At 39.6% G+C, this 17,411-nt stretch overlaps 1 protein-coding gene across 4 annotated transcripts in view; it reads right to left on the reverse strand.

Moving 5' to 3' along the window:
• LOC133311395 (uncharacterized) overlaps nt 1-17,411 on the reverse strand; it is a 67,896-nt gene that overhangs the window by 36,938 nt on the left and 13,547 nt on the right. For 3 of the 4 annotated variants that reach the window (XM_061512438.1, XM_061512437.1, XM_061512440.1), the window contains 4 exons: nt 9,659-9,738; nt 9,490-9,541; nt 1,596-1,749; nt 1,361-1,448 (listed from right to left, as the gene is read on the reverse strand). In XM_061512438.1, the coding sequence (XP_061368422.1) occupies nt 1,361-1,448; nt 1,596-1,749; nt 9,490-9,541; nt 9,659-9,738 (374 nt within the window). The remainder of the gene's footprint in view (nt 1-1,360; nt 1,449-1,595; nt 1,750-9,489; nt 9,542-9,658; nt 9,739-17,411) is intronic. The other variant, XM_061512439.1, reaches the window with a different exon arrangement.

The raw sequence follows: 17,411 nt of genomic DNA on the forward strand, positions 1-17,411 counted from the left end.
GAATACTAGTTGTAACATAATTGGAACCGGAAAACATAGGAAGGGATGAAGAGAGTTTAGGTAAGAAAGAATTAAATAGGAACAGAGAGAGAAGGAGAATTCAGACCTCTAGAACACTTATGTCCGATTTAGGTTATTCCCATTGTATTTTTTGGTTTACATGCCTTTGATATAGCTTAGATATCATATATATTAACATTTTCTTCTACAATTTTTTTTAAGTTCATATCGGTTTCTTACATATACATACTACTATAATATTCTCCCTCATGCGGTCAAATAAATACTATCATTTTCGTCTTGTTAGTGAAATCCTAAAACCTTTATGTAGGAAATGCTTTAGTTAACATATCTCCTAGTTATAGCTACAAAGGAACATATGTTGTGGTGATTAGGCCACTGTCAAGTTTCTCCTTTACGAAAACTCAACCTACCTCAATATGCTTAGTTACTAGAATATGAGCAAAGTTAATGTCAGCCTCCTCCTCCGCGTGTGGGCTTGTTGACCAAGCCTATTTACAAGGATTTATCCCCCCTATTCCTCTATCATTGCTTGCACTCGCTTTCGAGTGCTCTATTGTGACCGCCACAAAAAATGAGCTAGGTGCAAGGGCATTACCCGTTCTTTGGACAATGTTTCCTCCTCCAAGAAAACAACTTCCACCGCTAGGGTCCCAATATTGTAACCCATCATAACCACATGGTGTTCTCAACTCTTCCTATACGTCACATGCAAGATCCACGACTCAAAAGACATCCTTTCGGTCACATCATTGTACGCTATATTTTATTTTTGATTGTAGGCCAAGAAGTAATCCAGTAATTGTTCCTCGCTGACATTAACAGCTTGGGCTACTAAGGCCTCAAAATCTTTAATATCCTCCTCCATCATACCTTCCTATCAAAGCATCATACCAGTTGCTAAGTTGGCAAAACTATTGATGACTTGAGTTCTCAGTCCCACTAATACCTTCGATGTCAGTTATACTATCATATTCAACCTCATAAGGAATTTCAAATGAAACCGAATATTATTGGCTCCAAACATAATAGCATAGGAGTACCATGAAAAGCAATAACCTAGATAGTAAGACTCTCCTATTAATTTATAAGAGCACAAAAGAAAGAAAAAAGAAAAACTTTCCAATGCAATTAAAACTTATTAGAAACATTTTAAATAGGTTGTTAAGAAGTCCCACATCATTAAATTAGTCTTATGAAATTGTTATGTTCAGTCTATAAAATAGAATCTCTGTTGTGCTATTGGAACACACAGATTTAACTATTTGCCTCTTGTTTCCTTGTTATTAAACACAACCAAAACGACAGAAAAGATAGCACTGGAAGCAAAGAAACATACGGCGTAGATAATATCACAAGCCTGAAAATCTTGAACAACAATGCCAGCAATTTACCGTGAGCTTCATGTTGTATTAAGTAAAGAATACCTACATCAGAGAAAATGGACAAAAGTGTAAAATTTGAGCAAAATATAAATAATGAAGAGTCAATAATTAAAAAAAAATAGAAGCACAATAAGAGATGTTTCTAAACAACGACCTAATGCAATAAGATACTACAAATGTTTTAGATACCTCTATGAAGTTCCAACAAAATCTGCCCAAGGGAGCTTGAGAGTGCAGTAAAAGATCCAAATTTGCTAGATTCCTTATATTCTGCTACTTGTAAGAAAATGGAAGAAGGACCATCCAACATTGCCACTAGCGTCGATGCAGAAGCCATACGTACCTAGATAACATAAACAACCTTATTAAGTAACATAACAATGCCAACAATTTACTATGAGCTTCATGTTGTATTAAGTAAAGATAGTAGGGGGCTAAATGGAGATGCAAGAAAGGAATTAGAGAAAATGCCAAAGAGTTTATTAGAAGGGATCGTGGTAGGACATGTATGTTTTATTACAAAGGAAAAGCGACAAACCCTGATTAAAAATATCAAAATCACTCACAAAACAAGAAAATTAAAGATAGAACATTGCAAAACTTTGAGGGCATGCAAACCTACTTGACCAAAGGCCCCAAAGCTCACTTAATGATAGGATGTCTTCTCCCCTACCTTTCCCTCCCTTTTATCTTTGCTACCATTTGTTTCCACTTCCTTCCCAACTTGCCATGTAGGCAAGGTCGTTATAACCACAAATCCTTCTTTTGCCAGTTACTCATAATTCCCACATGGTCAAGCATTGGAGTGTCTAACAATACTCCCCCAAAAAAGATTCACGTTGTCGTCAAAGTGAAAGTTTGGAAAAATACAGCCACCAAAAAACCACCTGGGGTCCCACTGCCTGAAATATAAAGACCAACTTATGCATGAAGTGTAATAATTTCCATTGCAATCCCATTGGTCTTCATCGACTCCCACAACATAACTGGGAGAATATTTTGCTATAATTATCAGCAAATGTTAAAAGGATAAGAACAACGGAAAAACCATTCCAAATAAACATGCAAAGGAGTCACAAGTGTCCCAGACCTCGTGACCTAGAAGTTGCTCAAACCCTAAAACTTTTGGCTCATAATGAGAGGCTTCTAACATATGTAGTCCGATTATAAGCAACATTTTGGAGTTATTATCACGCAATTCCACAAGTTGTCAAATAACATAATGTTTCGGCAACAAACAAAATATCTTCACTGAAGACAAAAATTTAGTTGACCCTTTTAAGGACTTGCTTTGCTCCAATTCTAATGAAAAGTACATAACAAAAGTTTGATCATGACCATCTGAATATTTTAAGGATAGAGAAGGTATTCTCTAAATTCTGTGGATTGTAATCCCTTTTTTCCAATGTTCAATACGGCCTATCAACCTCATAGCAAGCCCAAAACTACTCAGAAGGCAAATGAGTATCTCTGCATTAGCTAATCCTTGCAGATATTGTAAGTTTGTAGCCACATTAATTTCAGGAATGATGCTGGATGGAATAATTAAATTTAAAACTAGATATCGTCCACTAGACAAAAACATTGGAGCTTTGGAGGATGATTGAAACAGTATGTAGTCCAAGTCCAAGGACATTATGTAAGCAAACTCATCCTCAAAGAGTGATATTAAATCTTGAGACCAATGAATCCATTCTAAGTAAGCTCTCCAAATTTACATGCATGTAAAGTCTAAGGTTGACAGCAATCACCTTACGCAAATCCTACCCATAAGCCTTAATCAAGTTCCATATTTCCAAAGTGCACCTCTACACAATCTCAACTGCTTGCTTCCAGCCTCCATGACCATAAAAAACACCCATAAAGGTGTTGAAGGATTAATACTTATCAAGCACTGGCCTTTAAGAATTTAATTTGTTGGATCCACTGCCACCACAAAATCGCATGAGTTAAACCTTCGACGACATAAAACGAAATCAAGCCATCATTATGTTTTCTTTGACTAGCCATGTATTTGAAACTCAAATACAGACATAGTTTATAGAAGTAAGTAAGAATAGAAGATTTTGGAACCATTAATGATCCCTATAATTCCAAAAAATGACTAGTTGGAGGACTAGATGTTATAGTTATAATTAGTTTAGACATAATCATGGCCTCACAAGCTCAATCTTTACACAAGAGATAGAGAGAGAAAAAAAACCAATGTCACTCAGTATTTTGGGTCTCACTAATTAGGTTAAAAAATTGATCCAAATTTTGTAATTCCACCCCATCATAACTCCCATCTCTTCCTGAGTATTAGCTATAGGGGTCCCGTCAGCCGTAGTACAAGTATCCGTGTTCAGTAAACTCATTAAACTCAACATCACTCATTAAACTCATGAGCTCTTCTCCTTTCGCATCACTCATTGTGAGCTCCTCTTTCTTCTAAACTCCTTCATTGCAAGAAACAGTGGAAGATTTCCATCTCCCATCACAATTTCCTTTTGGGTTTTCTTTCCCTTCTTGGTTTCAATCTCCTCTTCATCAGGCACTTATGTTTTCTCTCTTATCTCTAAAAGTTCTCCAATCATCTGCACTCCCCCTAGCGAACTCCTTAGTTTCCTCCTCTCCTTTTATGAACTCCAACTTCCCCAACACAAAATTACTCTACATCTTTATTTCTAAATTTAAAGGTTCTGGTTCTGCTTCCTCATCCCAAACACATAATTGTAGATTTGAAACATACTCATGTTAAAAACACTTGAGTTTTTAACATGAGTATGATAAAAACTATCCTAAGTTTCCTTAGGATTGCAAATCTCCCACCACTAGTACTAATTGTAGGCACATCCTTCTAGAGCTTTCACATCCAGCTGCAGCTTACCTTTATTCATTCCTTTCATGTCAAAGTGTGACTCGAGGCAAAATAGCCACCCATATGCATTATCTCCTCCAAACACTAGAATCTCTGTTTGTTTCTCCTAGTATTCCTTTCTTAAACTCTCAAGCATCTTCCACAGTTGTTCAAGAATTTGCTTCTCCATTCTTGATCCAAATACAAATAGCTCCTAGGATCATGTAAATAACCAATTCAACCCAAAAGCTCAAACTTGTAAGTGAAGGCTCAATCAATGGTTTTTTTATTATATTTCTTCTCTAACACACCCCCTCATACAAGAGCCCTATGGGCTTGAAGTGTAAATATTACAAAGACCCATTTTTTGGTTCTATCTTGTGCTTACCTAATTCCACTAGAAAGCGGGGGGCAGTGAGGATCGAACTCGGATCACGAGAGCTCTAATAAACTAATACCAATTGATAGGAACTAGGTGTTGTATTACGCAAGTATAAGGATAAACCCTAATTAAAAAAATCCAAATCACTCAAAACAAAGAAAAAAAAAGATAGAACACTAGAACTTTAAAGGTCCACAAATATTCCTTCCCAAAACTCACTCAATGACAGGATGTCCTCTCCCCTAATCTTTCGCTCCCTTTTATTTTTGCGTCTAACTGTTTCCCCTTCCTTTGCGCCCTTCTTGCATGCTACATAGGCAAGATTGCTACAACCCTAGTCCCTCTTGCAACCCTTACTCATAATTGCCACGTGGTCTAGCATAATAGTACCTAATAGATTGGAATGGCTGTAACAACATGAAGACTCGTCACATGTTGAGTGAAGAAGAAAATTCCAATACCATACTGTTGAATATCATAGATACAAGAGGAAATGATAGTAATCCTTGTTGTATTAAACTACACAACATTGGTGCTATTATATAGCAAACCAATTGAAGAATACAAAGAGACACACTCAATGTGGGACTTCTACACTATTAACACTCCCCCTCAAGCTGTAGCATATAGATCATATGCTACAAGCTTGATACATAAATAATACTCCCATTAGGAACCAAAAACAACAATGTTACATCAACGAAATGAAATGACTAAGTACAACAAATCAACTGGAAAGACCATCAGTCTGAAGAGCTGATAAAGAGACAGTGCTGGAATGGACATCAGAGCATAGATGGTGCCGAAATTATCATCAGCAAAGACAACTGAGCTGACCAGGACATCAGCATCAAGATCCCTCTCAGACATTTCATTTAACAGTTGGTGAGCAGCCGTGGTTTCCCCTTGACTATGCTACAAGCTTATTACAAGAAAGACCAAGTAACATAACATCAAAATAAATCTCCTAAATGAGAAACCAAAAATCAACAATGTGCTAAAAATGGCGTCGAAATGAACATCAACATGGAAGATGCCGGCATCAGCAACATGGACAGTGCTCCCCCTTAAGAGGAACTTCTAAACAGTGCCGGAATTATCATCGGCAAAGACAATTGTGCTGGAATGACCATCAGCAACATGGACAGTGCTCCCCCTTAAGAGGAACTTCTAAACAGTACCGGAATTATCATCGGCAAAGACAATTGTGCTGGAATGACCATCAGCAACATGGACACTGCTCCCCCTTAAGAGGAACTTCTAAACAGTGCCGGAATTATCATCGGCAAAGACAATTGTGCTGAAATGACCATCGGCAACATGGACGGTGTGGACAGTGCTCCCCCTCAAGATGGCCATCTTGGGAAGAAAGAAGATTAAAGAAAAACAAAGCTTCGCGGAATCGGAAAAGTCGCCGGAGAAGGCGGTGGGTCGTCAGAAAAGTCGTCGGAGACGGTGGTGGATCGCCGAAAAAGTCGCCGGAAAGTCATCGGAAAAGTCGCCGGAGACGGCTGTCAACGGTGGACGACGCGGTCAACGGTGGTCGGTCAACGACAACGGTGGTCAACCCAACAACTTCCCAAGGATCATTCTTTTCTGATGTGACAGATCAGTCTAAGCTGCAGTCACAGAGCATACTAAGAAAAACCCGAAAAAAAATAGCAACGGGAAACCCTCAAGGAGGGTGATATCTCTCTATAACCATATTGAAATTATGGAAAAATAGAACTAAGTTAAACGGATTAAGATTCCTCTTGTTAGGCTCTAGATACCATGTTAAGAACCTTGAGGTCACCACCCCAAAAGCTAGCTCAAGGGGTGGGAGTGCCCAAGGCCTTATAAAGGTCATATTAGTTGCCCATCCAATCAATGTGGGACTATATATCTCAACACGCCCCCTTACGCAAGAGCCCTTTAGGCTAGAAGCGTGGAAATTGCACAGGCCCATTTTTGGTTTACCTTTTGTGCTTTTTATTTTTATTTTTAATTCCACTTTTTTAAAGCGGGGGACGGTGAGGCTCAAAAGCTTGGGATACGGGTGAAAAAAAAATAAAAACAAAAAACAAAAAAATCCCAATGTAAAGAACCAATTCAACCCAAAAGCTTAAGCTGGTGGGTGAAGCTATATTAATGGTTTTATATATCTCAACACGCCCCCTCACACGAAAGCCCACTGAGCTTGAAGGGTGGACAATGCACAGGCTCACCTACCTGTGCGAAGAAAGAAATTCCACTTGAAAGAAAGTGGGGGGCGGTGATGATCGAACCCGGGACACGAGGCTCTGATACCATGTAAAGAACCAATTCAACCCAAAAGCTTAAGCTGGTGGGTGAAGCTACATTAATGGTTTTATATATCTCAACAAAAACCTTTTTCAATATGGTATCAGAGCTTGAATGACTAAAAGGTCACAAGTTCGATTCTCACGGCCCCCCACTTTAAAGTGGAATTAAGAATAAAAAAAAGCACAAAAGATAAACCAAAAATTGGGCCTGTGCAATATCCATGTTTCTAGCCCAAAAGGCTCTCGTGAGAGGGGGCGTGTTGAGATATATAGTCCCACATTGGTTGTATGAGCAACTAATGTGGAGTTTATAAGGCCTTGGGCACTCCCACTCTTTGAGCTAGCTTTTGGGGTGGTGTATCCCAAGATTCTTTACATGGTATCAAAAAGGTATATAGAGATATCACAATGCAACTTAGTGGATTCTCTTAAAGTGATTGGTCAAATGATTCTGACCCGAGTATGATTTGGATCAACCAATTTGGGTACAAGGTTAGGAGCTAAAACCTCGGGTTATAGAAAATGGAAATAATGACAAAGGTACAAATATTAATAACCAGAACCATTGTGATGGTATTCTAAATCTATGATCCAAGATGTTATTCTTTCCTTATCAGCATCCAAACCATGTAGAAAATATAGTATAATATCCTAATTATATTTTAAAATTGTTTAGAGTATCCTAGATGATCTCTTAGGAATAGTTTCCTTATTTCCTTATATTTTATTATTTGTTTTTTATTTTAGGAATTCCCTATTCAGTACAGATAGGGTTTATTAATTTCTCTTTTATATCACACCATAACACATAATATTCAATCTTTATTCTCTTTATCCTTTGTCCCTCTATCCCTAAATCCCTATAATTTCAACATAAAGGATTACATTTTTGTGCTATAGACGTACCAATACTTGGTCAAGCATTTTGCATCATTTGTTGAAGTAGTTTATGCAGTAGTTCCATCTGCCCCTTTCTAAAGGGTTCTGCTTTAGGATTAGCACTTATCTTGTCTGTTTCAAGTATATCTCGAGGTTGTATTGCCACAATGCCCCCTTCCACGAGACAATTTTGTATTTTCTGGTTTCCCATCAATGAACTAGCACGTAACCTATAGCCAATCTTCAAGCAGTGCTCACTCCAAGGTATATTTTTCTTCTGTTGGAAGTGAGGCTAATTGGACTGATTCTGTTTGGCTTCTTCGGCTAAGCTTTCTGAGCTTCCTGACATGATTATACTCCTCCTTTTTCCCTTCTTACCTTGAAAAATACAACTTGAACCTTAGGCGGTAGTTTGGTTCCAATATCCTCCCACGGACTTCATCAAGGTTCTTATATTCCAACTAAGAACTTGTAGATCATGTCTATTTCCACAAAGTTTTTGTATTGCTTCTTGTTTTCAAGGCACTTCCATTTGTTCTCTTTGTAAATTTCAAGTTGCTGCCAATATTGAGTACGGGTGTTGAAATATTCAATGACAGTGGAGTCAGCTTGCTGTAGGTCATGAAGCAGGCTCTTGATTCCAAAGATGGTAGAGGTGTTATCCACATTTGAATAAGTCCCCTTTGGTGCACCGCGGATCTCTTTGGCAGTGTTGTAATGCATGATGTTCTCTTCGATCTCGTTGGTCATTGTGTTCAGCATCCATGACATCAAAAGGCAATTCTCTATGTACAAAAAAAAAATAGAAAAAAAAAAAAGAGAGGCAATTCTCAAGGCTTCGTTTGTTTGGCATCACCAGTGATGTACTCTTCCTTTCCCTTTTTTGGAGAAATATCCAAACGAATCTGCCCCATTGGATGAAGTTTTGGTCATCTGTTTATGGCCAGTGATAGGGAGGACATGGCCTTTGATCATTTGCCATGGATGAAGCGACTATGATCGATGGTCCGATGCCATCAAGAAAATATTGTATTTTCCTTATATTGTTGATGACAAGATGGCGGTATGTATAGAATTAGGGTAAAAACTGTACCCCAATCTAGGCCTAAAAAATAGGACAAGTAGCTACACCTAGTTGTACATAAAAAAATTGTCTGCCATTGCTCTACGAAATCAGGAACAGATTTTGTTAAGAAATCAGGAACAAATTCTGCCACTGTTTCTGAAATCCAAGCTCAAAATAAGGAACTTGTCTATTGCTAAAAAACAGGGTAGAAAAGAAATCAGGAACTGATCACCAACAGAATGAATAACTCTCTTAATTGTTTACAGCATGAGTACATCCTTTTATATACATGTAACTGTCTCTAACAGTTACTTAACTAACAGACAATCAAACCTGACAACTGTTATAACAGCCTCAGAGCTGACTCTGCACAGATACACAAGTTAGAGATGCACAGTACACAATGGTATTATACAGTTGTATACTCTAATAATTCCTATTAGATAACTATAACAAGCCCCAATAACAACATAGAACATGTCTCAAACCTGTAAAATATCAAAAATAAAATAAAATTGTGACCCTTGAATTTAAAAGTAGAAAATTATGTTGGGCAAACACTGACACATAAGGTGAAATGCACAACAAAAAGTGAGGCAGCTATACATAAATATCAACAACAGAGTCATTACCTTCATGCAAGGATCAAATAGCAAGCATGTCATTAAAGTTGCATCACGCATCCTACAAATATGCAAAATAAACAATTATAATTAGAAGACAACAAAACAAAGCAAATGGAAAGAAAAATTACAGTCAAAGTTTGAATTCATAAACGCAGGAAGAATGCTCTGACCATACCTTGGTTGTAGCACATCACTAGTCGGTAAAAGCAGGGACCATTGCATAGAGAAAGATTTAGAATCAGCTTGACAAAGATCCTTCCCACCCCAACATATAACAAAAAACAAAAAACAAAAAACAAAAAACAAAAAAGTCAGAATCAACCACTTACAAGTTTGTCATAGATAATGATCATTAAGAAAAAAAAAAATGATGAGAATCTATCTCATCTTTTTGAAATCTTGGGGCAAGAAGGGTAACAAAAAAACGAAAGTTTGGAATCAGTTTTTTTTTCCCCATTGAAAATGTTTGGATACTAAACAACTATCTTGTATGCCCAAAAAAGCAAGACTTAGTATCGGCTTACAAATATCCTTCCCACCCTAACATATAAAAAAATTAAAAACTAAAAAAACAACTCAGAATCAATCACTACCACTGCCAAGTTGCCAATAAAGCTTTTTGTTTCAAGGGAAAAATAACATGATGAAAATCTATCCCATCTTTATGAATTCTTGGGGCAGTAAAGGGTAACAAACAATGCATGTTTGTGTTAGAGAATGTATGAGTAGCTAGTTAGTAGATTGTAACAAATATAAGAACTTTGACATGACTAACTCTGACATACTGTCAGTTAGTAACTGCTGCTGAATTCAGTAGAAACAGTTTTCTCCATCTGTTCAACCGAATGTAGGAGCCATTAAAATACTTGAAACTGTGAAGCAGTTTATATATCAGAAATATAAATCTCAGTTTTCAGAGCCAAGCTCTAAATTTCTCTCTGCTAGTTTTCATTCATTTTCGTATTGTTTCCTACATTTTCTTGTCTACGTTATCAAGAGCTTGATTCAGTCCAGTTATGACTTCCTCACCAAATCCCTTCCAAATTGGTGCTGTTACAAATTTGGTGCTGTCACACCTTGATTAACACGTGGTTTTTGTTCAACTGAATTAGAAAATTTTCTTGAATGGAAGCAGCACATGGAGGCTATGATTAAAGGTTATAGACTCCACAGATATTGGTCAATCCATAGATTCCTCAGCATTTTTTCACCGATGAAGATTGAGATCGTGACTGTGTCAATGATGAGTACCTTTGGTGGGAGCAGCAAGAACAGTTGCTCTTTTCGTGGCTTCTTGTGACTCTCTCTAAGACTCAATCTTTCCCCAGGTTGTTGGTTGTGTGCATTCCTGGCAGTTGTGGGATGAGATTCACATCTTCTTCAACTCTCAGACCCAGCGAATGAGCAGTAGTTTTGACCCAAGTTGCGCAATACCAAGAAAGGCTCTCAATCCATCTCGGTGTACCTTCTACACATCAAAGCCATTATTGTCTCCCTGATCTCAATTGACTATCTGCTATTTCCTCAAAAACATTTGGATGACATTTTGGAGGGACTCCCTGACGAGTACAATGCATTAGTCACCATCATCAACAGTAGGCTTGATTCGTACACAATGACTGAGATCAAATCACTGCTCCTAGCTCATGAAGCTAAAGTCAAGAGTCAAAAGCATATTCCTATCTTAGACGCACTCTATGTTAATTTGACACGCAAGCAGTCTAATGTTATCCTTAGGCACACAGCACTTCTGCATCTCAATCACCATCGGTGCAAGCCTAAGCACCCTTTCCCCCTAGTTCTGGTTCTGGAGGTTCATTTTCTATGTCTTATATCCACAACAATTTCAATGTGGTAATCCTTTCCTTTCATATGGGTTTCGATCTCGTCATGGTGCCATGTTGACAATGGAGACCATTCTGGCTGAGACAGATGTGGCGGCTACAGGAATTTCATTGAGTGTCAGCTTTGTCACAAATATGGACATGATGTCATGATTTGCTACCACCGGATCGATCTGGCTTTTACCTCTTTTCAGACTTCAGTCCCTATTCCTCACTATCAACCTCCACTGCCATATTCAGCCTACTCACCTCTACCGCAACTGCATCTCCATACCCTGCCTCACTTTGGCAGCATCTGCCTCAGGTGCGCCCGTGCCACTTCAGTGCCACTCAGGACCTACTGCCTTTGGTCAGTCAACACAGCTAGCCTACTCAGCTCCAGCAACACAACATTCACCTATGGCTTACCTCACACAACTCATGAGCCTTCCATTGATCAGAACTACAATGCTGAATCTGGAGTCACTAATCATGCCACAGCCAATCCGCAGCATTTGCTTCAGCACATTGATCTGGAGGCAATGATCAGATCCTTATGGGTAATGGCTAAGGTTTACCTGTTATTTCCATAGGTTCCTCGTCACTTTCCTCACCCACACTCTCACCTGTCCTTCTCACTCACCAATCTTCCGCTTGTTCTCCCCATCACTAAAAACCTAGTTAAGTGTTAGTGGGTTAGCTTGTGACAATTTTGTCTATTATTATGAGTTCAACTGTACTGACTGTTTTGTTAAATCCCCAGCAACTTAGGAAGTACTCTTGGAAGAAATACTTGTGATTGTTGGAATCGTTTCCCAAACCTCATGGTGTCTCCTAAGTCTGTGATGCAGTCAACCATAGGTGCTCACTCTCCAATCTGTTTGTCTGTCCTAGCTGCATCTAATATTCCTAATTCTTGTATTGTACCCACTGTAAACTCACATTGCACTGTAGTTGCATGTAGACCATTCACCTACACATTATGGCGCTTAGATTAGGTCACCACACCTCCACAGGCTTGTTGATGACTTGTGAATTCAATTGAGACATATGTCTCTGTTGAATATTATAGATACAAGAGGAAATAATAGTAATCCTTGTTGTATTAAACTACACAACATTGGTGCTATTATATAGCAAACCAATTGAAGAATACAAGAGACACACTCAATGTGGGACTTCTGCACTATTAACACCACTTGAATATAAAATAATAGAAGAATAATATGTTTTGTATTGATTTGTGTCAGAGAGTTACAATATATAGAGACCCTAATGGGCTTAAGTGAAAGGCCCAAACCTAATCCTAATACAGTCAGAATATTTACGGATAAGACGGAATCCAATCATATCTAATCATATCATATCTAATATTCTAACACTCCCCCTCAAGCTGGTGCTTATATATTATGAGCACCAAGCTTGTTACAAATGTATTCAACCCGAGGACCTCTAAGAGCTTTAGTGAAAACATCCGCTAGTTGATCAGAGGAGTTGACGAAAGCAGTCTTGATTTCTCCTGACTGAATCTTTTCTTGAATGAAGTGACAATCAATCTCTATATGTTTGGTCCTCTCATGAAAGACAAGATTAGAGGATATATGTAGCGCAGCTTGATTATCACAGATGAGTGTCATGGGTTGTTTCTGTTCACAAAGATGAAGCTCCTGAATCAACTGCTTTAACCAGACTAACTCACAGGTAGCATTTGCCATTGCACGATACTCAGCTTTTGCACTAGATCGAGCAACAACAGGTTGTTTCTTGCTCTTCCACGAAATTAAGTTTCCTCTAAAGAAGACACAATAGCCAGAAGTAGAGCGCCTGTCCGAGGGTGATCCTGCCCAATCAGCATCTGAATAACCAAAAATTTCTGTATTTCCCTGATCTGAATACAACAAACTTTTTCCTGGTGCTCCTTTGATGTATCGGAGGATCCTCACAGCAGCATCCCAATGTGAATCACAAGGGGAATCAAGAAACTGACTAGCCGTACTAACAGCGAAATAAATATCTGGCCTAGTCACAGTAAGATAGTTGAGCTTCCCAATTAGCCTCCGATAACGTCCAGGATCAGATAACGGCTCCCCCTGTCCGGGCAATAACTTGACATTAGGATCCATAGGTGTATCAACTGGTTTACTCCCCAACATACCAGTTTCTTCTAGGATATCCAGGGCATACTTCCTTTGACAAATAGAAATGCCCTGTCTAGATTGCGCCACCTCAATTCCCAAGAAGTAACGCAGCTTCCCAAGGTCCTTTGTTTGAAATGCACTAAACAAATGCTGTTTTAACTGACGAATTCCGTCTTGATCACTTCCGGTGAGAATGATGTCGTCAACATAGACTAACAAATAGATACACTTATCAGGAGATGTAATCCTATAAAACACAGAATGGTCAACTTTACTGCGGATTAAGCCAAACGCCTGAACAGCAAAACTGAAGCGACTGAACCATGCTCGAGGAGACTGCTTGAGACCATTTAAGGATTTCCGAAGATGACACCTTTCCAGACTCCCCCTGAGCAACAAAACCAGGTGGTTGCTCCATGTAAACTTCTTCTTGTAAATCACCATAAAGAAAGGCATTTTTGATGTCAAGTTGAAGGAGTGGCCAGTGACGAACAGCAGCAAGGGCAAGAAAGAGGCGGACTGACGCCATCTTAGCGACCGGAGAAAATGTATCGCTATAATCAAGGCCAAAGATTTGAGTAAAACCCTTGGCAACTAAACGTGCCTTGAGATGATCAATATGGCCATCAGGTCCAACTTTCACAGTAAAAAACCAGCGACAACCAACTATAGACTTCTCTGGAGGAGCAGAAATAAGGTCCCAAGTGCCATTGGAATGAAGTGCAGTCATCTCATCAAGCATTGCTTGGCGCCACCCTGGATGGGAAAGTGCTTCACATGTGGTCTTAGGAATAGAAATAGAAGAAAGACTAGAAACAAAGGTGAAATGAGGTGAAGAAAGACGGTCATAACTCAAAAAGGTATAAAGAGGATAAGGGTTACGAGTAGTACGTGTACATTTTCTTTGAGCAATGGGAAGAGTCTCTGATGAAGGATCCGGAGGGGAAGAAGCAACAGCATTGGGCGATGAGTCAGCAAGAGTCGAGTCGACAGGAGGCACAGTTTTGCGACGCTGATAGGTGAGAAGTGGACGGTCCTCAGGTATAGAAGCAATAGGTTGCTCATCTGGAATAGAAGCACCTGCAGCTGGCAAAGACAAGTCAAGAAAAGGGACAGGAAGTACATGATCAACCTGTGACATCTGAGATGGGATAGAATTAAAGGGTTGTTGATCAAGAAAAGTGACATCAGCGGAAACTAAGTAACGCTTAAGGTCGGGAGAATAACAACGATAACCCTTTTGAAGACGAGAATAACCAAGAAAGATACACTGAAAGGCTTTGGATGTTAACTTATCCTTACCAGGAGTGAGATCATGAACAAAACAAGTACAACCAAAGACATGTGGAGTTAGAGGATAAAGAGGAACATCTGGAAGCAATAGATTATGAGGAATGTCATTGTGGAGCACAGATGAAGGCATGCGATTGATGAGAAAACAAGAGATGAGTACAGCATCTGCCCAGAAGTGAAGGGGAACCTGCATATGAATAAGAAGGGTACGGGCAGTTTCAATGAGATGTCTGTTTTTACGTTCAGCCACCCCATTTTGTTGTGGAGTGTGAGGACAAGTAGTTTGATGTAAAGTACCTTGTGTGGCCAAGAAATTAGAAAAATCAATAGAAACATATTCCTTAGCATTATCACTACGTAGAATACGAATAGAAACACCAAATTGAGTATGGATCTCAGTAGAAAACTTTTTATAAATGGAAAATAGCTCGGAACGATTTTTCATTAAATAGGTCCAAGTGCAACGGGAAAAACCATCAATAAAGGTAACGAAATACCGAAAACCTAAGACAGACAAGGTACGACTTGGACCCCAGATATCTGAATGAACAAGAGAGAAAGGGGCATCAGCTCGTTTATTGACTCGACTGGCAAAAGAGGAGCGTGTATGCTTCCCTTGTTGACATGACACACAATCTAAAGACTGAAGACCGGACAAAAGAGGAACCATTTTCTGCAACTTTGAAAGACTTGGATGACCAAGGCGACTGTGGATAAGTTGTGGAGATTCTGTGAGAGAGCATGCTACTGAAGGACGAGGCACATCCAGATAATAAAGCCCTCGTGACTCACGACCCACTCCAATCATTTTCCCCGTACCCGGATCCTGCACAGAAACAGAATGGTTAGAGAAAGTAATGGTGCAAGTGAGGGAGTGGATCAACTTACTAATAGAAATTAAGTTATAAGGGATGCCAGGAATGTAATAGACAGATGTCAGGGCCAAGTTAGAGGTCGGACGAGCTTGTCCAATCCCACGAACTGGGGCTTTGGTTCCATCAGCAAGGGTAAAAGACGGTAAATGATCAGAATAAGTAAGAGATGTAAAGAGTTCCTTATTACCACATAGATGATCGGTAGCACCGGAGTCAAATATCCAAGTGCCAAGTGATGTAGAATGAGAAACACAAGCAACAGGATTACCAGTATAAGGCTGAGACTGAGGAGAAGCCTTCCTGAGAGGGGTTTGGAGTGCAGCATAGTCCGAACCTGAACCAAATGATGCATTGTCTGACTGAGCTATATTTGCAACAATAGAAGGAGAGTTAACCTCCGAGAGATCAGGAGATGCTGCTGCCATTTAAAGATAAAATATAAAAGCCGTAAACGAAGGCAAACGATATCCAATCAAGAAGAACCACGCCTCTAAGGTCAGACCCACAGAGAAACAATCACAGATCCAGAAAGGGGAGGAGAAGGCGAGCTTCTCTGTCCAAGACCGGCCGGAAAAAGTCGCCGGAATAGTGCTCACGCGCCGGCAGAAGGTGGCGCGTGAAGCCCACGCGCAGAGAAGACAGGCAGCAAGTGACGGCGCGTGGGAGATGCGTTGTTGACCGGACCACCACAGACCTGGTCGCCGGGAAGAGAGGGTCCTGATCGCGTGAAGTTTGGTCGGAAAAGTCGGCGGAAAAAGTCTCTGGTTGCCTGAACAGTGATTCTGACGGCGGGCGGCGGTTCCGGTGGCCGTCCGAGGTGCTGACGCGTTTGGAAAAATCACTCAGAGGCTGTTTACAGCCCTAGAAGGCTTGCCGGAAGGACGCACGGCAAGAAAGAGGACTCCTAAGCAGTGGGCTTAGGTTTTAAAGCAAAAAACAAGGTTTCTAAGCGGAAGCGAGGGTTCCCAGAACGAAAGAGCTCTGATACCAACTTGAATATAAAATAATAGAGGAATAATATGTTTTGTATTGATCTGTGTCAGAGAGTTACAATATATAGAGACCCTAATGGGCTTAAGTGAAAGGCCCAAACCTAATCCTAATACAGTCAGAGTACAGTCAGAATTTTTACGGATAAGACGGAATCCAATCATATCTAATCATATCTAATCATATCATATCTAATATTCTAACAACACTAAAACTCTTAACACTCCCCTCAAGCTGTAGCATATAGATCATATGCTACAAGCTTGATACATAAATAATACTCTCATTAGAAACCAAAAACAACAATGCTACATCAACGAAATGAAATGACTAAGTACAACAAATCAATTGGAATGACCATCAGTCTGAAGAGCTGATAAAGAGACAGTGCTGGAATGGACATCAGAGCATAGATGGTGCCAGAATTATCATCAGCAAAGACAACTGAGCTGACCAGGACATCAGCATCAAGATCCCTCTCAGACATTTTATTTAACAGTTGGTGAGCAGCCGTGGTTTCCCCTTGACTATGCTACAAGCTTATTACAAGAAAGACCAAGTAACATTACATCAAAATAAATCTCCTAAATGAGAAACCAAAAAACAACAATGTGCTAAAAATGGCGTCGAAATGAACATCAACATGTAAGATGCCGGAATGATCATCGGCAAAGACAATTGTGCTGGAATGACCATCAGCAACATGGACGGTGCTCCCCCTTATAAGGAACTTCTAAACAGTGCCGGAATTATCATCGACAAAGACAATTGTGCTGGAATGACCATCAGCAACATGGACAGTGCTCCCC

This window comes from Gastrolobium bilobum, unplaced genomic scaffold (genome assembly GCF_033153095.1).
Source record: "Gastrolobium bilobum isolate Gb01-03AN ecotype WA unplaced genomic scaffold, APGP_CSIRO_Gbil_v1 utg6009, whole genome shotgun sequence".
Taxonomy (NCBI): domain Eukaryota; kingdom Viridiplantae; phylum Streptophyta; class Magnoliopsida; order Fabales; family Fabaceae; genus Gastrolobium; species Gastrolobium bilobum.